General features: G+C 43.5%; 1 protein-coding gene across 1 annotated transcript; it reads left to right on the forward strand.

The window, feature by feature from the left end:
• Positions 1-6: 6 nt before the first annotated feature.
• On the forward strand, positions 7-24,310 carry LOC100544899 (EH domain-containing protein 3). The gene is made up of 6 exons (XM_010715515.2): positions 7-284; positions 6,699-6,875; positions 11,719-11,816; positions 19,113-19,525; positions 20,644-20,808; positions 22,307-24,310. The coding sequence occupies exons 1-6, from the start codon at positions 58-60 to the stop codon at positions 22,832-22,834; spliced, it is 1,608 nt and encodes a 535-aa protein (XP_010713817.1). The 5' UTR covers positions 7-57; the 3' UTR covers positions 22,835-24,310.

Genomic DNA, 24,310 nt, shown 5'->3' on the forward strand with positions numbered 1-24,310 from the left:
ACCGCCCCTCTCCCGACCTCGGCGCTCGCGGCGGAGCTGGCTTCGGGCGGCCCGAAGATGTTCAGCTGGCTGGGCACCGACGACCGCCGGAGGAAGGACCCCGAGGTGTTCCAGACGGTCAGCGAGGGTCTGAAGAAGCTCTACAAAACCAAACTGCTGCCCCTGGAGGAGCACTACAAGTTCCACGAGTTCCACTCGCCCGCCCTGGAGGATGCCGACTTCGACAACAAGCCCATGGTGCTGCTGGTGGGGCAGTACTCCACCGGGAAGACCACTTTCATCAGGTAAAACGGGGCCGCCTAGCCTCTCGGTGGCCGTGCGGGTGCCAGGGAGTGCCCCTGCCCTGGGGTCTTTTGTACCCGTGTGCCGTCCGCACCCAGCTCCCATCTCGGTGTCCCTGGTGCCGGGCAGCAGCTCTTAGGCTGAACTCCAGCAGCACGGTACAGCTGGGATAGCTGGTAGAACACCAACGTGGCGAATAGAGCTGAGGGCAGGGCATTAGCAGGGAGCGGTGAGTCATTTGTAGCCTTCTTGCTCGGTCAAAGCGCAGAGAGCACGGAAAGCCTCGCAGAGGTACCCCTGTGACTGCTCAGGTTGCATCTTTCTGTGATGGGACTCATTCTTTCCGTCTTGTCGTAGTGCCTGGGTGGTAGGGCAGCCACGGGCCTAGGTGAAGTTAGGGTGGGTTCTTGGGTTTGTAATGCTCTGTGCCTCACCTTGGTGTTGTTCTGTGCTGTGCCCAGAGGCAACATGCAGAGCCTAGCATGTGTTTAGGTGTGTGCATGCGCGAAAGACCTACCAGTCATAGGGGCTCCGAAATCTAGTCCTGTTACAGTGCAGCCTGCTGCAGTGCCTGAAGCACGTTCATTCCTGACTGCAGAGGAGAGCAATTGCCAGCAGCAGACTCGATATGAAGCCTGCATGGAGAGGGTTACATTTTTCCAGCTGGACTTTGTTGCAGAGATCTCTGTTCAGACACTGCTAGTTCAGCTTGCAGCAGCCTTTCTCTTGGGATCATAGCTGAAGCTTTGCTGTCTGCATTTCCTACGTGATTCATGAGCTTAGCATTAAATTCCAGCATTACTCTGGTGTGGCTGTGTTGAAATCTGTGGAATTACCCCAGTGTATATCTGGACACAGGCCACAAGCAGCCAGGCCTTTGTTCTACCGGTATGAATTGGTGGAGGAGGGAGCTGTGCATAGTAGAGAGAAGTGAATCAAATTGGCTGTGCCTCTCCAGGAGTGACCTTGAGGAATGCAGGGTGTTTGTGTGTTGTAGTATTCCTGCTAGTAATGCAGGAGCCAAGAACAGAATGTATTGTCAGGCATGCACCTGACAAGTAAAATTTAACAGTGGAAAAAGCCTTTCTCACTGTGAGTAGGTCAGGTAGATGATGAAGGGATGTGAATGACCCTGAGAAGCATTTGGCATGTGGTTGGAATGGGTGTTGCTCTTCTGAAAAATGAGAGGCTGACTTGTATAGGACAACTGTCTGATTCCACCCCGGATCTTTGTTCTGTGACTTCATACCAAATGCATTTGAGAGGCTCTTTCTACCTTCCCAGTTACTGATGTCTCAGAGCAGAACTTTCCTGAAATGTGAGGATGCTGCTGGCTATAAAACTAGAGCATCTCTTCCTAATGCTTATCTGGATCACCAGCATCAGCTTTTCTCTGCAGTCACACTTGGGTGCTGTGGTTGGCAGTCATTCCTGCCTTTGCTCAATTGTGTTCCTTTTTCTGTAAGCTTGAGCTCCTTCTGTGCAAGTCTTCATGCTTAAAGCATGTTCCAGGCAAAAGGAAGAGATGAGCCTTCTCTTCTGTGGGAAGGCAAGAAATCCCTTAGGTCAGCAAGGTGATCTGAACCTTTCTTCAACCAGCGCATTTCATGCTTGTGTCTTCTTCTCACAGCCCTCTTTGCACAAGTCTGGGATGAGCTAGAAAGCTGAAGTTTCTCTATTTAAAATTGCATGAGAAGGTGAAAGTTGAACTGTTGAAGAACCTGTGGGTCTCTTGCAGTGAGAGAACTCCAGTATGCTTCCAACCAAACAAAGGCAGGAGGTGCCAGGAAACTGTGCTGCTTGTAGTAGGCTTCCAACATGAGCTTGCAGGCACTAGTAGTTAGAGAACTGGGACAAGCACTGGATTAGCTTCCAGTTATTATGGGAAGGTGAGTGGGAGCTAGCAACAGAGAGCAGGGCAGAATTAAATGGGAGGGAGAAGTAGAAAGTGAAACCACTATTATGTCTCAGTGTTAGCATGAAACAAGATGTGTCCAAAAACATGAATTTGTTCACCTACCTTATAGATGAATTTGTCTCCTTTTCTTTGTTCCCATTGAGGTAAGCAAAGAAGAAATGAAAAGCTCTGAAGGGGGAAAAAAAAAAATAATCTGAAGAGAGCACCCAGTGTCTTGAAGTGAAACTGCTTTCTTATCAGTAGGCAAAAGCAAGGCAGTCAAGGTCACAGAAATTCCTGGAGGAGGAGTGAGGTGAACTGTGTGGGTCAAAGTCAGCAAAGCAAGACCAAAGTGCTGGCTAAATCATGCTTTTCTCTCTCTTGCTTTCAGAAATGTAGAGAACTGAACACTTTTTTTGCTATGACAAAAAAAAATAATAAATGCAGCATCATCAAGTGATTTCTGTATTCCTGCTTCCTATTGCGTCTTCTTTCCTCCCTCCAGTTTATCTGCATCCATTTGTTTTTCTGCAGAGCTGGGATCTGAAAGGCCTGAATGTTGGAGGCAAGGCATCTCCTCTACCTGTGACCAACAGCCAGAGCAGATAACTTCCTTAGGACAGGAGGATGCTGCTGAAGCCTGCATCTAATGTTATTGCTTTTAATGTTTCCTGTAAGAGGATGGGAATGCAGGATAGAACATTACTCTCCTAATTAACTTAGATTCTGTGGTCTTTTCTAAAATAATCCTGGCTTTTGTGTAGCTATCCTGTTAATAAAATAAACAAGCTAGCCAGAGCCCTACTGACTGTCAGCATGGCTTGCTTTTCTGGTGTACCCAGTCTTTCCCTTAACAGCTAATCATTTACATGTTCTGGCCTCTCTGGACCACTTGTCACAAGCTATGCCAGGCAGCCCTTCTGTGACCTCCCCATGTGGCCCTGAACCTTTCATCTCTGCTTCCACCAGGCAGTTCTCACCATTTCCTCCTACTGCCCTCCTTCCCTTTCCTCATCCTCTCCAGCCTGCATCACCTCTGCTGCCACAGCATCCTGCAGGGCTCCTGCATGACTCATCACTAGCAAATGGCTCCCTCCCTCACATCCTGTGAGGCATTCCTGCCTGGAGAGCCTGGGATCTCCTTGCCTGGCTTCTATGCCACACCATACCTGGTCAGGCCAGCTCTGCCCTTGTGCAGTTTTTCTGCCCATGCCTCATCATCTTCACTAGGTACAAGGACAGCTCTGAAAGGCAGCAGGCAACGCAATGCTCTTAACCAGATACCAACTCCAGACGCTTCTCCAAGAAGTGGATAGGCTAGAAATAAATGTGCAGCTCTTGCCTGGTGCTTTCTGCAGGCTTCCCAACCTAGTATGAGGTCACTCCCCTGGAAGGTGTCCAGTAGCTCAGCACACTGTTCTCACAGGGGAAATAGCCTTACAGCTGCTGCTTCCTAGCAGTTGGTGTCTCCCACAGCCATTGTTTGCTGTCCTCTTTCAGAGAGCCCCACAGATTTAACAATTGCATGTGTTCATCTTTCCTCTGTTAGCAGAGGCAGCTTGTGTCACTGCCTAGCAAAAGCCTCCTCCCACCCCCAGACAAGTGTCAATAAATCCTCTTGTATTTGTCCTGTGTGCAGTGAAATCAGTAATGCAGACACCCTGCTGCACAATGTATCCAAATCTTCCAGAGAAGCTTTACTTAGAATACAGCGCAAATCATCATCTCTGCTCTCACACTGCTTGCTGCACATTAAGTCAATTAACATCATCTCATAATTTCTTCTCCATGAGAGGGCTTTTGTTGAGATTTTTGTTGTCTTTTACAAGAAATAAATCAGAAGTGCTTTGAAACTTTAGTTCAGTGGAGCTGTGATAAAAAGCTGTGCTTCTTTCAAGCAGCGTGGCGGGATGAGGAATGCAGTTATTATGTACAGGACTTTTGCTTAGACTTTGTCAGAAGTCTTGCCTATAAACAACAAACAAAAAGCCCTTTTTTTTTTTTTGTGTTCCCTTGGCACTTTGAGCGCCATCATATTGCATGCACACCTCAAACCAGTATAAAAGAAGCAAGTTATTGTCTCAGCAAAGCTGAGATCTAGCATGTGGGGTAAGGTCAGCTTCTTAATGCACCTCATTTGTTGCACTTGGCTATTAATATTACAGTTTCTTTTATCTCTAGCATTTGCAGGGGGAGAACTCAAGGATTTATTGCTGTATATGCAGTGAAGCCTGTTTTTGTATCACTCTTAAATATTTAATGTCAGAACAAAAGCAAAGTACAAAGCCTAAGCAGAAGAAAGCCAGTAGCAGTGACTAACACGGCAGAGATGTCCATCAGGTAGTAACACTTTGTTCTACCATCCAAGAGACCTAAGCTTAGTTTCCAGCGTCTGGCTAAATGGCTTCTGACCTAGCAAACAGTTGTTTCAAGTGTGAAGAGTTTTCCAGGGAACTCAGCCGAGCACATTCACATCACAATCTACAATGCCCTTAGTTGCAGGGAGGGGGAGAGAAAGGGGAAGTGTCTTCTCCTTCAAACTAGAGTGGTTACAACAGCTGCCAGGAAGGCATATTGTGATTATCAGTAAGGGAGTTGGCACTCTGCAGCATCAGCTGCCAACTGACTCTTAAGCAATGACCTACTTACATAGGAAAGTTTGAAGAACCCCTAGGTAGGCTTTATATAGGGCCTACCCTCCCCAGTGTAAGGAGGTAGAAGGGCTGTTTCCTTCCCTTCCTTAAGTATTTCAGTTTTATGGGAACAAACAGCTTCTGTTTCACCTCAGAGTTGATTTCATTAGAAGTTGTTATTTCTGGGGACAATATGGTAAGCACAGTACTTGGAAACTACTTTGGGAAGGTAAGACGACATAACGTGTCAAGAAAGAGATGGTCAACTACTGAGGGTATCACATCATTGCTCCAGTTGTTCTTGCTGCAGCCATTCTCTTCATTAATGCACATCAAGTCAGAGATGACTTGCAATTTATCTTGATCATACACTTGCTTATTTTATCTTTAGATCCATTTGCTGTAGCCTTGCTCATTGGAAATAAAGATGTATTTACTGACATAGTGTCAGTAAATAGCTCTGCTGGATGAGCACAAAAAGCTTTTGTTGTTCCTAAAGCACTGGACTGAGAACCTCTTTTGAAGTGATGGTTAAAGCAGGAACCCCCCAGAAAGTGATCGCAGGCCTTCATGCTAGTGGTGCTGTAGTGCTTCACATAAGAACTTATTCTCTCAAGACTTACTTACTCACTCATGACTCACTTGAGTGAACTAGTGCTAGTTCTTATCTCAGACATTAGAAGTCCCCACCTCTTCCTTCCTCTTCTTTTTTTCCATCCCATGAATCTATTTTTAACATTACTGCGGTTCTGTATTTATCTTTTAGTTTCATCATAAAAGCTAGATTAAAGCAACCGAAGAGGAAGTGCCAGCATCTACTGTCAATAAGCAACACAATACTGTACTAACTTCCATAGTCTGACAGTTATATATTCCTCATATAACAGCCCAAAGCTTGTCACCAGGCCAGGTGGGCCAATGTCATCCCATACAGAGGGCTGAACTAGTTCTAGCTCCCTCTTGCAAGTGATGCAGACAAAACAGTCTCAGTTCTTGGCACAGAGAGACATGTTTTCTGCACCTGCACAAAAAAGGCAGCCTTGCTCCCAGTGATGGCATTTGGCTCCTTTATAAACCAAAGGAAACTATCTCATGCACACACCTTTGACCTATTATGAATTTGCAAGTGAAGTCAGAATGTTCTGCCAGGCTCCTGTTCAAAGTCCTATGAGCCTACAGGTGACTTATCTTTCCCTGAAGCTTGCTAAACTGTACAGAGAGGCTGTCAGAAGCTCAAGAAATAATAAGGAATGCTGTGCTTATTGTTTCATTTAGCTTGGTATCAAATACTGAGATATGCTCTGCCATGCACGTGCTTAGTGCTCAATATGCTTGAATGGTTTATATAGCAAACTTGTTACTGCACTGCAGAAGCACACGGGAAGGGAGACTGAAGACTTCAACAGCCAAGTACAGAAGAAGCTGGCATTTAAGTGACTGATTTGGACTGGGGGCTAAGCACATTAGTTGGATGAGCCTGCTGAAATGAGCTGCAGTGAAGTAATTGATATTGGCACCAAAGGCCAGTAAGGTTTCAGGATTAACTCTGTGATAGCAGTGTGCTGCTGTTTTCTCTTTGCTGTGCTAAATCTGTTCCAAATGTCTTAAGGATTGAAATATACAAAATGATCAAAATATGATAAAAATCTCTTGCTTGCTGTACAACCTTCTCATTTTTTTTAAATCCACCTGAAATGCAGAGGCCTTAAATGTGGAGATCCCAAGTAGAAAAATTACTGCAACATTAATCGAATGATACAGTGACAGTACTAAAAATAGTCTTGGAAGGACTCATACTCTCGAGCTACGTAATTTCTCTGGGATCTCAGCACTTAGGACTTAGGCAGCTCATGTCTCATGCCTGCACCCTGTTTTTTCACCTATAGGTACCTGCTGGAGCAGGATTTCCCGGGAATGAGGATTGGACCAGAGCCTACAACTGACTCCTTTATAGCTGTTATGCAAGGAGATGTGGAAGGAATTGTTCCTGGAAATGCACTGGTGGTGGATCCCAAAAAACCGTTCAGGAAACTTAATGCCTTTGGCAATGCCTTTTTGAACAGGTCAGTACTCAAGAACTTATTTGCTCTGGAGTATAAAGCGAGAATGTAATGAGCAGCATAGCTAGCAATTTAAAAGGATAAGGCTCTTCTGTCCTTCCTCACCACTCCCATCCACATGGCTGATGCAAAGCCATTCCAGTCCTACCACATATACATCAATCACTCACTGAAGGGATTAATAAAATCAGGTAGGTCAAACCTTAATTTTACTTGAACAAACAAAACAAAGAACAAAGCGCAGCCTGTCATACTCATGCTGTAGGAGTCCAGACATAAATTATCATTATACTTCACTTTCCCTTGCATTAATATTCCTTGCTACTTCTGAGCAGTCAGCTCAGTTCTCTGAAGATAAGTATTCCGATCAGATGCAACCCCTGAAGTCACTAGGGCAGAACTGGCATAATATCCCTATCTCTGCTTTCTTGCCCAGCTGCCCCCCTCCATTTTTTTTTTTTTTAAACATTACTTGGATGTCCCTCCATGAGGCCTTATACATACAGCCTCACATACTAACAAAAAACAGCTGAGAAGATACTACGTTACCATACAAAACTGCCTTGAGGTGGGAGGGGGCTTTATACAGCAGCTCTGGGACACCAGGACTGTAACCTTTCCATTCCCTAAATGTACTCCAATCGTCCTGAGTTTTGGATTTAGGCCTTGCAGGAAGCTAGCAGCACACACCCATATCCTAGATGAGCACAAACTGTACTCCACCAGGCAGATGGGAACAAACTGTCCAACTACACCCATCCATGTTAACACAGTGTGGAAGACATTGCAAACATGGCAGCTACTCAGCCAAACAACCAGGAAAGATGGACTTACTCCATTTTTGACTTCCAGGCTTTGAGAATTACAAATTGTAGACTGTGGCATCTCCTATCAGCACTGTCCATAGATATGCTGGTGTAGACTGAAGTGAGACAGGCAAGGGAAGGAGAAGCATGGGAATAAGCTTGATTAGGTTCTTCTCTCGTCATTGCTTATTCAGAGAACCTCACAGTGGTAGCAATATCTGTTCAGAACACAAGCTCACATACAGCAGTGTGGTCCTCTGTTAGACAGACTTGATATGTTTCAAAATCTTGCAGAGCCCAGAACATCCATACCTAGCTGACAAGTCCAGTAGCTGCCCACACCCTGCATGGGAAGGTGCAACAAGCTTCCTGTTTAAAGAACAGAGATGGTAAATGTGGAGAATGTCATCCAAAAGAGCTCTGCTAATAGCCAGTAGCAGCCACAACTGGCTAACAGTCCGCTGCTGGAGAGAAGCAACAGTAAGAGTAGCAAAGCCAGGCATAGAGGGCAAAAAGCAAGTTCAGCTGAACTGACTGATATGTTACAAATACAATTTGCTTTTATTACAGCAAGGTATCTCTGCTATTGCTAAGTATCCATTAGCCTAGTTCACTGCATCATGCTGTGGTATTACTCTCTCCTCCCGCTCTTCCCTTGGGAAGAAGGCATCAAGCGTTTGCCTGTGTGGACAGGAGGGCAGAGAGACACAGCAGTGATTCAGCAGCAGCTGAGATGCAGTACTGCTGGCAGTGCAGAGAGTAGTCAGGATAGCTAATTAACCTTCTTCGTGAAAACACATTTTAAAAAAAGATTTCTGGACTGGTAGAAGATGACACACTAAAAGGGAATAGCTCAACAGTATGAGCATCACAGTGCTGAAGATGCAGATGGTAATGCCCAGCCAGTTAGGAAACTGAGCTTAAACAAGAAATAACTCAGAGAGGGCTGGAAGTGTAGCTGATGTAAGTGTACAGCCACTGAGCTTAATCGAGTCACCCGTGCTTATTCATGTTGTAGACCCATCTTCTCTGCAAGAGACAGTGCAAAGATGTCTCTGCCTTGATGCTGCTGTGTGAGTGCTAAGGCACTTCCCTCAGGTAGGAAGTTGTGAGCTGGAAATTTAGAGATGGGAAGTGACCTCCAGCAGCCACTCTTCTGAACTGAGATGAGAGAGCAACCACGGGCAGGTCGTTTCACCTCTGGGTGAAAAAACCAGTGGAAAGCAACAGAGCAGCACAAGGCAGCAGTGTTTGCACAGACCATGCTCATCTCATATGAGAGGTGGCAGCCTGCAGCACTGCGTCCAGCGTGGTGCAGAGCCTGCTACTCCTGGTGAGCTAAATAGGGATGCAAAAGCAGTAAGCATCCTGCCTCAGCTGGTGCACTCCTCCCAGGAGGGACTAGGATCTGCCACCTTCAGGAAGCAAGGAAAGAGTCAGGATTTGTCTGGGAAACAACTAATCTTGCTGCTCAGAGCCTCTCTCCGTTCTCCTTTTCCAAGAGATGGAGTGCCTATGCATACCTTCCTGGTTAAGGCAGGAGGTGGGGCTGACAACCTGTCCTGGACTGAAAGGAGAAGGCAGCTCTGCACTACTCTGCTCAGAACTTGTTTCTTTTCCCACTCTCCTTGTATCAGGTACTTCTTGAGTATCAAAGTGGGGCTTGTTTTCCTCTCTCCAACTCTGCTGGCAGTACCCCAGCTTTGGAGGGATCCCAGCAGAGAGATTACAGGCAGCACCTCAGAGGGCTTATTTGGCACCAAGAGCCTGGCATAAAATCAAGAATCTCAGCCATTACTTTCGTATCACTTTGGCTTGATCGATGATTGCAAGATTCCTCCTACCCCCTCAGATCTGTCTTGGAAAGCTTAAGGTAGAGGTGCCTTTTTGTTATAAACAGAAGACATCACAAATAGTAGGTTCCATTTTCAAACCCATGCTCTACCCTTAAAGGTAGTAAAAGTCCGGTTTGGCATCACACTTTTTCCTTTGTGTGGTTCAGGACGGAACTAAATAGTGCTCCCTGAGATACTGCAGTTCTGCTGCGACAACAGGAAGGCAGCATCCTTAACAACTTGCCACAGAGCCAGAAAGCACTTATTCAGGTTGGCCCCTAACCTTCTATCTAAAATTTCCTGTGGAGTACTTTCCTTGGAGAAACTGATGGAAAATCCCCTTGCCTGAGCCATTTAAATGTCAGACTGCAAGATATGCTTAGGGCCGTAACAATGGAGAACAAACCTGGGCTGGCAGGAAAGGGAATAACATGACCTCCTGAGCATTTGTTCTCTGTTGCTATGCCTGGCACACATCAGGAGAGCCAAGCTAGCTCCCCTCTTCTGCGTGAGGCGTTATGCATTCATTCAAAAATGCTTCTTTTGCCACCTACCAGGCTGTGGATAGAGGAAAGAGGCAGAAATATTGGGCTGAAATATCTGACAGCTTAGGCATGAAGATGCTTATCTAACCCATAATGATTTACTCATCAGAAGAAAAAAAGAGAATAAGGCTATAGCATACTCTGCAGGAGTTCGTAGCTGTGGGACTTCATCACAATCAGCTATTCATCAGAGGCCCTATCTGCCTTCAGTGCATGCAGTGGCCTTTGTGGCAGCTCGGTCCTTTATGTGGTTCTGCTTCTTCCCACAGTAACATTTTTTTAATGCATCAACATCTTACCACCCTATTAATACACATACGTAGGCACACATTTAAAGCTGCCTGGAATACCATCAGAAAAAGACTATCCATGAAATGCAACCAGGAACCGTGTAAACAGATAGGATTTTATGCTGTGCTTTGCTGTTATCAGCAACTGAAACTGAAGATCTGCATCCCTCTAAGAACGGGCAGAAGGTACTCTTGTTAGCTAGTGATTTGTGTAGATGGTGAACAACTAAGTGCAGAGGAATTACACAGAAATCAAGCTGTGGAGGGGAGTGGAGTGAATGAATTACAAACCTAGTGTCAATCAGCAGTGTCACATTGCTAGGAAAAAAGCAAACTTCTTCCTTAAGGATATAAACAGTACTGTCACGTGTAAGGTACAAATCCATCCACCTGTTCATCACTGACAAGGTTGTGGCTGGAAAACCACATCATTTTGGGGCGTTATGCCTGGAGAAATATGTAGAACAATTTGAAAGGAATTGAAAGGAAAACTGAAAAGGTCTTTGGTAACTTAGAAAATGAACTAGAACAGCAGCTGGAAAGAATGAAAGATATTTGAAAAAACCTGGCTTTCTTTAGAGGAAACACCGAGGGGAGATACAATAACAACAGAGGGTCTTCTGTCAGAATTGAGAGAATATAAACCATTTTCCATGCCTACTGTATTTTAGACTAAAAAGCATTGTAGCATGGGAGATTTAGATAAGACATTAAGAAAAAGTTTTTGCTTCAAGAATAAGTAGACTCTCAGCAAAATTCTGAGAATGTTGAATGTACATCCTTACAGGTTTGAAGAACACTTCAGATAAACATCTGATTGATCCTGCCTTAATGCAGGAGGAGACTAAGTCAATTCTTGAGATCTCATGTTGCTCAGACATAGGATTTCCACGGTGGAAGAACAGCACAGATAGCACGTTTTCTGCTTAAGACTAGATGTAAAAATAGATAAAGAGCTTACAACATTGTTGATTTATTGAAGTTATTTCTATTCACTTGAGTTCAGGTTCCTGCAGGGGAATGCTCAAATGACAAAAAGAAATACCACTTCTCACTAAAATCTGAATAGCAAATAAAAACATTTGGATTTCTACATTGTTTTCATTAATAATTTGCAATATAGGAGCCACAAGAAAAAAAAGACCGACATCATAGGTCATAACTGAAACTCGTGTTCTGAAAAAGCTATATCAGAGAAAGTGCTCAATTCTGGCCACTTTTTCATTTCTTTAAATGAGGAGTAGCTCCAAACCTCAACTGAAAATTTGTTTTAAGGGAGATCAGAGCCCTTACTTTCCCATGCTGCCTGTAATGTTCAATGCATCACAAGAATCTTTCAGTTTTATTTTAAACATTTATTTTTTGCACAGGTTTGTATGTGCCCAGCTGCCTAATCCTGTATTAGAGAGCATCAGTGTCATTGATACACCAGGAATCCTTTCTGGAGAAAAGCAGAGAATTAGCAGAGGTAAGTGCCAGGTTCAGTTCTCTTCCAAATGATAATAATTAAAACCAAATGGATTGCATGAGTTTCCTCTTAAGCTGTACGCATTCTAGACAGAAAGACTAGCAGGGGCCTCTCAGAGATGCTGCACAACTACTGAAACCCCTTCAGCTTGATTTGCTATTTGCTAAAGAGAATTTAAATACTATTGGGGAAGGTTGCTGACAGTGTCAATAATGTCTTTATCAGTCCAGTATTCCCCAGCAGAGCAGATTTCCATCAGAAAGTGTCAGTCAACCATCTGTCTGTATTGCACAAACAATTGCTTCCAGGCTTCCTAAATCTAGGCTGGACTGGATGAGGTGTGAGAAACACAGACATACACAATTTTTTGGCATATCTGGATACTAAATAGATCTGATGAATACACAAAGTCTCTTAGCGAGCTTCTTAGTATCTCAGGATGACCCCATGAATTCCTTTCAAGCAGTCTACAAACGATAGCAAAATGCACACACCTTCATCAGGTTAAAAAAAACTTGCTGTGCCAGCGTTCCTCCCTTCAGCAGAAAGTGCTTTAGAGTAGAGTTAAACGAAAGCTTAAATTACGTAAATGTTTTTCAGCCAAAAAAAAAAGCCAACAACAAAACAACACTGAAAGTACTCAGTTTTCTTCTGGAACAATCAGTGTGATGAACATTTGCTTAGGATAAAACATTTTTGTTCTTTAAAAAAAATAATAAAATATGAGTTAAAATTGAACCTCTTTAAGGCACAAAAAAGCTTTCCCATATCTCTCTCCTCATCACTTCAAGTCCTGACGTATATTGCAAGATCTCTTTCTGTTACTAAAAATATCCTTCTGCAAAATGTACTGGCACTTCTTGCTCCTTGTTTTGCAGATTTTCTCCATCAGCCTCCCAGTGGACTTGGTGTCCCAATCCTTTAGCTGGGCTAGTGTATGCCAACAGTGCCAGAGCACACAATGCAATGCTATTAGGAAAGTCACTGGTGCACTTTGCCCCAAGCCAGCAAACACCTCCCCAAACATCTGGGAGAAACCGAAAGTACAGATTGTTTGAGATCTCACTACATAGTCACGTAGACCCAGGACAGCTGATCACATGAGCCACACCAGTTTGCTTGTCAATAGCTACAGGACAAGCACCTCATCCAGTTTAGATCAACATAGCTTTGTTGATGTTGGAAGAGCTTCAGTGATTTCTGTCTGCAGGGTACCCAGCCCAGGGAGCAAAAAGAGTCAGAAGAGAGCTGAAGTGCTTATGTTTAAGAAGAGCTGCTCCAGGCATTGGCTTATGGGAAGCCAATGTTTGAAAGGGAGTGCTCACCTCCTGGCTTTCGTGGCAGAGAAATAGGAAAAAGTGGTGAGGCTGGTGCCTTTGCTACCAAGCTCGCAAGCCAGCTGCCATGATTAGCAGGTTGGTTTTGGAGGCAGACAGAGCAACGATGCAGTTTCTAGGCAAAAAACATGACAGTGCCAAAACTGCTTATACAACAAAATACTTCTGTCTTTCTGTACTTTTCCAGCTCGCTCAGCTTTCACTTGGGAATGAAGCAAAAGCTGGGAGAGGTTTCCCCAGAGAATTTCCAGTTCTTTAACTGCTGAAACAGGGTAGCTCTGCTTACCACCAGTGCCAGCTTAGCTCATCATGTGCACTGTTATACTTCAGGGACCAGTAGCAAGAAAACTGCCTTTTGAGGAATGATTCAGAAGCCCAAGACCAAGTTCTGAAGCTTCTCATCTGTCTGAATTCTTAAATTCACTGCCTGGTGAAGTAGGCCTGTCGAGCAGGAAAGGTTGATGTAGTCTGTCATATCTGAAGACCACATCCCCTAGGCATGCAGTGAAATCACCAGCACTTGGTACAGCTGCTGCTACATTTAGACTCTTGTTAAAAATAAATAAAATAGTAATTATAGTCTGCACTGATCTGTCGCACTGAGCAACTCTGACTTGTGGACTCCTCCATGGCACGTGGTATCGCAGGTATGTGGTAACTTGGTGCCCAGGATATACAGGTTTCATTTAAAAGGCTAATGAGAAGTATTCCCAAAGCATCCTGCCCACTATTTTCCTACTGTTCTTACTTGGAAAACAGCCATTTCTCCTCTGGTCTTTTTCCTAACTGTCATGTGTGAAGAATTATTCATCACACTGCTCCATCCCTCACTCTGCATCTTTTTTTTTTTTACATTATCAGTTTTTATTTATTGTCTCCAGCTATGCATCATACAGCAACAGACTGCTGTATTTGTACCATAGCAGCACAGTGTCAGCTGCTTTAACAGTTTGATATCAATATGGATGCTATCCATTTGCAAAGCACTGTGCACGTGTCACATGACAGTCCAGCACCTGCAACAAGGGAAGATGAGAAAAGGTGGAACTGTAGTGAAATAACCAGGGACAAAGGGGAGAACCACAGATCAGGCGATGTAGTAAAGCAGAGCCAAGATAGAAGCTAGAACTTACTCATAATTTATCATTTGGTGTTGTCTGCATCCACCATGAGTAGCAACTCATATACTTCAGTAGCAGTGCATCCCTGGACAATGAGCCTTACACACTCCACTAGCTATTGGTCTCAACCTACACATGCACAGAACAGACCTAAGCAAATCCAAATCTGCCAAGTTCAGCAATGCTATGGCCAAGTAGCATTTGACCCCTATTTCAGGGTCATGCTTCCTGAATACATGCTGAACGCTTGCTTCATCTTCATCTGATGTATGTCACCTCCTCCCTTTCCTCTTTAGCAATGAACACAAGGTCATAGCAAGGAGATGAGGATTGGCAGTATCGTTCCCCATCAGCTTTTTTTCCAGTACACACTATTCCAGTCTTCCACCCCATTCTATTCAGCTGGCTGCAGTGCAGCCCAGGCTTCCCCTAGTCAAGGGAAAAACATGCTAGCCTTGCTTGCTATTCTGGGAAGGGAAGGAGAAGCAAGGACCAGTGATCAGAAGCTTCAGTATTTCAAACTGATAGTTACCCTGAAAGTGAAAGAAAAAATGATAGGAGGTATTAGTCTTAGGCAACTGCAGAGCTCTGACTGAATTTCAAACAGCTGTGTTTGGAAGAGAAAGGCAAATACCAAGAGAATCAATATTCCTCCCTTCATTAAATGTTTAGGGTACAATAGCAATAAGAAAACAGCTTTTTCCAGAGTTTTGTCACATGTTTTGACAACAATATGGCACACCCTCTAAGCATCTAAAAAGGAGACATTTTGTACACCTGCTGTAAAACAGTTCCCTGCAATTGTGTTTGCTTGCATTTTGTATTTCACACCACCTGAGAGGTCTGAAGGGCAACAGTTAATCGTGGCTTCCCATTTCACTACCATTACTGCAGTGCAATAGCCACTCTGCCTCTAAGAACAAAGCGAAAGAGCAGAAAACCTGCACAATTTAAGCCCCTTTTATTTGTAGAAATATTTGATGTCATGAGCCTGGCTAACTCTTCTGACCTGAAAGCAGAATGCAAACAACAAGAACAACAACAAAAAAAAGATCAAGTTTATGGTTTTTTTGTTTGTTTTTAGAGAAGGGGGATGGATTTTTTTTTCATTTTTTCCTGTTAATATATGGCAAGAACTTAACTTTTGTTACCGAACAAGTTTGATTTCTTTTACAACTGTTACATTTATACATGTCTGTCCTCTGCACTCCATAAGTTTCATACTTATCTCCTACATATCTTCTACGTATCTCCTTCATTAAGGAAGGACATCCATGGCCATCAGTATCTCAGTTTGCATAATTTATACACACTGTATACTCTTTTGGTGTCCTGAGTAAAGATGGGGAAGGACTGTGTTTCCCGGTCCTGGCAGCAGCTGTCTGCTACCTGGAGATTCTTAATTCTCATGGCCATTACAGGTCTGATTCTCAAGCATCAACTCTCTCAAAATTCTCCTATCCAAGGCTGGATGGGGCTTTGAACCACCTGGTCTAGAGGGAAGTGTCCCTGTCTATAGCAGGGGGTTGGAACTACATCTTAAAGGTCCCTTCCAACCCAAACCATTCTATGGTTCTGTGATTCAAACTACATTTACTGGAAGAGCTCAGTTTGTGTTTGGACACTACATGAAAAACCTCTTGGGACTTCTGTCCGTGCATCAGCACTGCTCTGAAAAACTTGGCCTGGATTCAGATACCTTCTGAAGTCTCAAAGTCTGACTATGGACTGTTTTGAGGATTGGCCAAGTTACCAGGAAATACTCAGTCCATCTGTCACAAATGACAAAGATATAAACATGTAACAAGTAGAAAGGAAAAACTCCACTGTGTGTAAGTAGAAGCTGAGCAGGCTTTTGTAAGGAGACTTGGCTCTGGACAATACTTTCATCAGTTTTACTTCACCTGAACTGAACTTGTCTAGGGAGATCTCCCTTTGTTTCCAGTGAGGTGAAGTAAGAACTCTGTCAGGCTCCCAGTCTCTTCCCAACCATGAAACCATTGCACTAAACAACATGAAAGCAAAAAGCCATGGTGTGCCTCTCCAGGTGCTCATTCATGTCTATGTTAGCATTACAAATCTGACACCAGCCTGTCTTTCCTAGCTGAGAACACTATGCAGATTTGCTGTAGAGTTCAGTCCCTTTACCTGTGCTTTGGAAACCTTTAAGTTTCCAAAACCCATGTAACATTTCCATGTTACTTTTCCTTCCTTTACAGCCATTTGCCAGACTCAGGTGGCACTTGTCCCCCCCTCCTGCTACATTCTTCTTCTCTAGTGTAGATTGCTTGCTGGTTTAGCCTGTTTGGGATCTTCCCTGAAGTGCTTTCAGAAGGGCATTGCTGTCACTCATTTAGAATTAGCCTTCAAACTCTCTTTTTCACTTTAAAAATGCAGATTAAGTAATCATCTGTCTGGAATAGGCACTCATCTGCCAGAGCTGGTCCCTCTGTAGGTAGCCAGTGTTTGCTGTTTCTAGCTACCTTGTCTTCTGCTGATGGTGTCTTCAGGCACTTGACACACTATGCCAACCTCTCACTTGACAGATAGGGATGGACTGTGATCCTAGTAGGTTTTTGTTCTGTAGATTACACTGGCTTTAACAGGATGGTGTGAAGAGAGCTCCCAGTGGCTAAAACTGAGCAAGAAGGAGGTGAAGAACAAAAAGCAGTTGCCCAGTGTAAAATGTTTCTAACAGCAAGCTGTAAGATAACTGCTATAAAGCAGGAGCTTTGTGTCCCACCTGATTGCAAGCACAGGGTCTGTGGCCACAGTTCCCCAAGATGAGAAATCCAGTAGAACATGCTCACTATCAGACAGAAGCAAACAAACCAGAAACAAAAAACAACCAGTATAGCTAGATGGTGAGACATGCTGAACCACTGCGTGCACCCTCACTGACATTACAGTCAGGCAGATTTTATGCCGTGACAGGTATCATCCATCTTCCCACAGTCAGCATAAAGACTGTGTCATTCTTGGTCTGGCTTGACAAAAAGTAATTGCATAATCCTGCCATATCTTAACTAAACATGTGCTGCCAGGTATACTGGGAGCTCACAGATAAGTATTCATTAAGCTACAGCCTGCCTTAGGGAGTTTGGATGGCAAGATGTTTGCAAGATCATTTCCTCCATGGAAATGAATTTAGTGACAACCCTGCTAGCTTGTCAGCTTTGTGTTAAATCTGTCAAATGCTTTTCATGCTATCAGAACAAAATCTGACCCCATGAAAAAAAAAGTCTAATAGAAGGAAATTTTTATCGTATTCATCTTGGCTATTTTCTTAAAGTACTGTATAGTTGAGATTCATTTTCTGTCCATGTTCTGATCTGTTCTTCTTTCACAACCTTATCTGGAAGTTGTGAAAGAATCCACATCAGTCATAGCAAACTGTTTAAAATAGGCATGTTTTTCAATAGAAACACAGCCAGGAATCACTGGAGAGAAAATGTTCCCCTTCACATTTGTCTGAACGTCCCTGTAATAATGGTTTTATTGTATGCAGCTTTGGCAGATGGCTTTGCAAATGCTCTGTAGCTTTACAATAAACTGTGCTACAATATGTGGATAGCTTCACTCATCAGTGAAACACTGCCAAATCTGGCTGCTTTTGTGAGAGCTCTTAGCAACCGTCCACAACACTAAGATTGGGTGTAAAGAAACAACACATTACCGTGGAATGAGCAAGGAGGACACTTCAGACCGAGAACACCTAATTTGAGAGTAGGTCAAAATCAGTTTTGGATGTAATCTCACATTGAAATAAAGTGGCAGAAGAACCTGCGAGATAAAAACTAGGTAAAAAGAATGTTGAAGTAAGGCTGAATTTAATTATGGAATAAAATTTGTATGTTTTCAGGTGTGGAACACCTCCAGCTCTGGCTGAAGTTAGACAAAGCATCCTGAGTTCTCTACACTATAGAAAAGTCCTCTAAAAATGAGCTCTGAATTAAACATTTAAATATTAATTTCATCTTACTTCTTTTAATATCTACGCTAATAGCTTTCCCTCAAGAATTCTGTACCCTGTTGCTCTGCTATTCAAATGCTTTAATATAGTAATCTACTCTTTTATATGCTAAAAGCAAAACTAAAAAGTCAACCCTGTGAATTTTCTGTGTGGGAATTCTCTGGGCATGTGTGTGGGAAAACACCATCACAGAGCTCTGTCAATGATTCCAAGTCAACAGCTGTCAACAGAGGTCTGTCCCATGTGCCCTTTCCACATGTCACACTATAAGTTTAGGGAAAGTACACTCAATATTTTTCCTCTTCTCCTCTAAATAATTCTGTCGCTTAAAAACATAAACCTTAGTTTTCCTGCTACTTCCATACAGGAAAGTAAGGACAGGTGTAATCAGCAGTTGGTAGAACTGCACACAGAAATATTTCTCAGCACATGCAGAAAAGGTCTCACACATTCTCCTAATAGACCCAATGAGTGGCGTATAAGAGGAGCATGTGGATCAGGGTGTTGTCTCAGCACAGGATGTAATCCAGCCCATGTTGTTGTGAGTGCTCTGAAACATCACCAAGTGTTATTCCAGGGCTTTGTTTTCTCTTTGGTGAAGGACAGCCGTCAGTAGATTATCTCCCAACACACAAAGAAGCTGGGAAAGACAGACACTGCTAATCGATCTGTAGATGTAATGAAATCCACAGGGATGTTTTAAACACGTGGTACATTACCATAGCAGCAAGGAGTGTATCAAGATCCCAGCAGATATTAATTCCCTTTTCCTGTTGGGTAGGGCAACTTTTTTGACTATGAATAGGAAATAGAAACAACAGCCAGGCTTGCTTGTACATCTCTGCTCTTCTTCCATCTCTTGCAGGTTATGACTTTGCTGCTGTGTTGGAGTGGTTTGCAGAGCGGGTTGACCGCATCATTCTCCTTTTTGATGCGCACAAGCTGGACATCTCTGATGAATTCTCGGAGGTCATCAAGGCCCTGAAGAACCACGAGGACAAGATGAGAGTTGTTCTCAACAAAGCTGACCAGATAGAGACCCAGCAACTGATGAGGGTGTATGGTGCTCTCATGTGGTCCCTGGGAAAGATTGTCAACACTCCAGAGGTCATCAGAGTCTATATTGGCTCCTTCTGGTCCCACCCGTTGCTCATCCCTGATAACCGCAAGTTGTTTGAGGCAGAGGAGCAGGACCTGTTCAGGGATATCCAGAGCCTCCCCCGCAACGCAGCCCTAAGGAAGCTGAATGATCTTATCAAGCGGGCACGGCTGGCCAAGGTGAGTGTTGGCATAAAGGAGCCCAGGCATTCAGTTTGGGCCTTCCACAGTATGCACAATATGGGGAAGTGGTTTTGGCTGGTCTAGCTCACGTAGCTGGTGGATCCTGCCTCTTTTTTTTTCCCCTCCTCTTATTTCACTCAGAGGCCCAGCATATTTATTCTATGCACTTTGAGGAAGAGCCAACTGCCTCTGCTTGGTGCATCAGTTGTAACAGGCCTGAATGAAGAGTTGTCACAGGTCAAAGAAGGTAGCTCTTGGGGAGATGTGGAAAGCAGCTAGACTGTGCTAGCAAATTGAGAATTCAGACAAATACAGTATGTCAGAATCATGTACCAAGGAAAGTAGGAGTCTGTAGGTCTTTTGCCTTAAGGAGATAAATCTGATGGATGCGGAAGAGGTGGAGACTGACAAGAATGGCAGATAAGCCTGCCACAAGCATGGGAAAAGTAACTATTACAGGCACTGCCAGAAGTTCCATCTCTTATTATTTAAAAGAAGCTGAACGAAGTTCTTCAGAATGCTATGAGGGAAAAAACTTTTTACACCATTCAAAAAAAAAAAAAAAGCAAGAATATTTCATTTAAAATACACTGCCATTAATCACTTCTTTTGGGGAAAGTGGAAAAGATTCTGCCTTCTGGAATGACCAGTGCCAACAAGAAACATTACACAAACTTAGTTTTATGAAAATAGTTGTTCTAGATCTGTACATTCCTCACATACAAAGTACACAATATCATAGTGTCGTGCAAGTCAAAGACTCATTCATGGTAAAACATTAAACAGAGTTTAGAGAGCTTCAAAACCTGTATGTTTGGTTTGGACTGGGAAGTGGCTATTCCCTGAAAGGCCTGCGCAGTAGAAGGAAAACACATCCCCAGAAAGTGGCTGTATTACTCTCTGCATACTCAGGACTCCTACACTGCCCTCACCTTGTCTCTGCATAGCCCTCAGCGCTGGAGTGATAAACAGCAGATAGATGCAAACTGAGGAGCTAAATTTCTTCAGGATGGGGTGATGTGAGTTGACTCTTAGGCATATAGATTGTCCACTGGGAAAGAAAACTTGTGTCTTTAATATGTCTTCTTCATTCTGTGTCATTTAATGCCTTTCAGGTCCATGCCTACATCATCAGTTCCTTAAAGAAGGAAATGCCCTCAGTGTTTGGGAAAGACAATAAAAAGAAAGAGCTTATTAACAACTTGGGAGACATTTATGCCCGCATTGAACGAGAGCATCAGATCTCACCAGGAGACTTCCCTAATCTGAGAAAGATGCAGGTAAGTAGTGGCATCTTGTCCCGAGCATCAGACACACAAGGAAAAAGCGTTAGAGTAACTGCAGGAAATAGGACAGAAGCCACAATGCAGACCTTGATTATTGTTGCCTATGCAAAAGGCCTGTTGCAGTCTTGAAGCAAGCCTTAAACTGTGTGCAGGCTGTGTTTGAGCGTAAACACTTTTTGCACATCAATCTCACATGAAGTTACTGCTACCTTAGTTTCTGAAGACTTTGCCTAAGTAACCCTTAAGAAAATGAATGAAATCCTATGTTGTCAGTTTTTAATTCCGTGTTCCATTTTCAGAATCTCCAGGCTGAAGAATAGTGCTAATTTATTTTTAAAAGAAAGGTACATCTCCCAGAAAGCCTACATATATACCTCTCCTCGGGAGCTGTATTTTTTTTTCCTCTACTTCACTCTGGTTCTAGCAAGAACCAGAAGGGAGCAGTGAAAACTTAAAGCCCCTTATGTATTTTAAGCAATGAAGCAAGTTTGCTGAGCTGCAGAGCTAAGACCTGACCCAATGTTCATCCAAGTCAAAGACTTGAAGGACCTTGGATCAGAGCCTTGTATTGTATAATTGAACAATGCAGGGCATGGCTACGTTGGTGTGTGGCTTCAATCCAAGCAGAAGCCTCTTCACAGTTACTAGCTGTTGAAGTCATTATCGGCTCCCTGTGGAAGACACAGCATCTGCTCATCTTTTTTGTAGAACAATGTATTTTCCGTAAGTTCTTGAGAATGAGATCTATAGAGTATACCCAATAGAAGATCCCATTCACTGCTTCTTAAAGTATACAATTAAATGTTCAAGAATAGCTATGCCACTGCAGTAGGAGTCAATACACTGGATTTAATGAGTAGCAGGTAAAAGATAAAGCTTATGTTGTTTTTCATTCTTATGAGATTTCTGCAGTCCCTGCTCAAATCACTTTTGCTTGGCTGTGAAAATTACCAAAATTGGGCTATGCTGTGAAGATCTAGCATCTTTGTGGCATCTGAGAGACGCACAGTATGATAACAAAGGATTTATCAGTGAAATAGTCTTTTGCTAAAGTGACAACTCCTTATCAGAGTGCAGAAGGAGAGGGAATGCAGAGCACCAGCTAGAAGACATAGCAAGTACTGCACAAACAGTTTGCCCTGAGCAGTTTGGTCCTCAAGCAGAGGATTTCAACTTAGTTTGGAAAGGCTTACTGCCATCATCTAGGCTTTTGGGTAAAACCCCAATCTTCTCTGTACCATATCAGTCCCTCTGTTAGCTAGGTAGACTATTCTCTCCAGGGCTTAAAAAGGATGTGAGAGCAAGACCAGCCAGGGAAACCCTATCACGTGCCAAGGAGCAGGACTGTTGGAGGAAAGAGTGCTATTCTTCCTGCTCTTCCTCTACACAAGGAGTTTTTGAGCCAAACTGCAGATAGGGAGTGGACTCTGCACTGTTACTGCCCTGAACACAGCCATGTCACTCACCTCTTGCTCCATTGTCCTGCTTTAAGGATCAGTTGCAGGCCCAGGATTTTAGCAAGTTCCAGCCTCTGAAGAGCAAGCTGCTGGAGACTGTGGAAGACATGCTGGCTAATGACATCGCCCAGCTCATGGTGCTTGTACGCCAGGAGGAATCACAGCGGCCTACCCAGATGGTGAAGGGAGGAGCCTTTGAGGGCACCCTGCATGGTCCATTTGGCCACGGCTATGGTGAAGGCGCTGGCGAAGGGATCGATGATGCTGAGTGGGTGGTGGCCAGAGACAAGCCCATGTATGATGAGATCTTCTACACACTGTCACCTGTCGATGGTAAAATAACTGGTGCCAATGCAAAGAAGGAGATGGTAAGGTCTAAGCTGCCTAACACGGTGCTGGGCAAGATCTGGAAACTGGCTGACATCGACAAAGATGGCATGCTGGATGATGAGGAGTTTGCCTTGGCAAATCATCTCATTAAAGTCAAGTTGGAGGGTCACGAGCTGCCAAACGAGCTCCCTTCCCATCTCCTCCCTCCATCCAAAAGGAAAATAACAGAATGAAAGGAAGGTTACAGGGGACAGGGAAATGGAGGGGAGAAAGATCTAGAGAAATGTTTACTTAAATTATACCTTTAGATGTGAGATTGCCTTTCAATGTATACCTATTCTGCTGTATGAAGAAAAAAACTAAAGCAGAGCAAAAGTCCAAATCTTCATGATAATATGCAATTAATTCTTCAGTGTAATGTCCCCGATTTCTAATGTGTAGTCTGTAAACATGGAGGTAAAGAAAGGATCTTGAGATTAGGAGAAATTGAGTAGCAAAAATAGAAGGAAAACTCAAGAGGGCTGCATCTTCTCAGAGTAAGCGCTAATAGAAATCTGCTAGCTACCAGTGCCACTCCTGAGCTTTGGCCACACATTGTGTTCTTTACTGGTTTTGCAAACCTCAGGAGGCTGAGATTCTTGACAGTGAAGAAGAAATCACAGAAAGATCTCCAAGCTGTCGACCAAATTAAGGAATACCTCCTAATAATAAGAAATACCAAATTCTAAGTCCCTCGGTTAAAAGTTTTAGGAATCTGGTTCATTGTTAGATGCAAGTCCTTAAAATAACAATAAAAAAAAGAAACAGCTCTGAACTGTGCATCTGGAGTTCCTCATTATTGACTGTGGAATAGGCACTAAGAATTCCCAAGCACCTCTGCCTCCTATTCATTCTCCAGGGGAGGTCAGTTTTTTCCCCAGTATGGCCAAGGAAACAACCATCCCAAAGGAAACAGAAGGAAGGGGCACTAGAGACAGACTTTAGGTGGGCTGGAAAGGAAGAATACGCAGGCTCTCTGATCATTTCAGAAGTGGATTGCTTTTTCTCTTTCAAACACCTTTAAACAGTGGTGGTATTCATCATTCCTGTGAAGCGATACGTTTACTGTCATTGTGTGCAGTGAAAGTTACTAGGTCCCATTCTTAGTGTAAAGTCAAGAATGCAGCACTATCACATAGATGGTCGATCGAAAGAGCAGAGAACACGGAGCAGAGCTTGTTCTGCTATCTGTGCCCCCACAAATACAACCCAGATGTTGACAGCCTTCACCTACCCTCCTCTTCACCACACAATAATACTCAAAGCCCTCCAGAACCTCTACCCTGAGTCTAGAGACCTTCCTCTTTTTCATACTTCATAAAATTTCTGTTTTCTAGACTTGATTTTGACAGAAATCCCTTAATTTCCTATTTTATCCCTCCCCCCCACACACAGTCACTCACACATGCACTCTTTTGGTTTTTGTTGTTGCTTTAACGCAGCATTTTGTTCCAATTCCTGTTGTCACTTTATATAAGCTGAGTTCCTACTGTGATAAAAAAACCAAGACAAGTATAACTTATTTTATATCTGTGTTCATATTATATAGAGAAATATATTGTGTATGTAGGATGTGCTTATTGCATTGCATTTATCACTTGTCTTAAAAATGAATGCATTAACCTTTTTTGTACCCTGGTCCTAAAACATTATTAAAAAGAAAGGCTAGA

The sequence above is a fragment of the Meleagris gallopavo genome, chromosome 9 (genome assembly GCF_000146605.3).
Source record: "Meleagris gallopavo isolate NT-WF06-2002-E0010 breed Aviagen turkey brand Nicholas breeding stock chromosome 9, Turkey_5.1, whole genome shotgun sequence".
NCBI lineage: Eukaryota > Metazoa > Chordata > Aves > Galliformes > Phasianidae > Meleagris > Meleagris gallopavo.

Excerpts from the sequence above, each read along its gene's own strand:
- LOC100544899 (XM_010715515.2), top strand. The coding sequence starts at position 58 with ATGTTCAGCTGGCTGGGCACCGACGACCGCCGGAGGAAGGACCCCGAG. Across the intron at positions 285-6,698 it reads GGGAAGACCACTTTCATCAG|GTACCTGCTGGAGCAGGATT; the intron begins GTAAAACGGGGC and ends TTTCACCTATAG. Across the intron at positions 20,809-22,306 it reads CTAATCTGAGAAAGATGCAG|GATCAGTTGCAGGCCCAGGA; the intron begins GTAAGTAGTGGC and ends TCCTGCTTTAAG.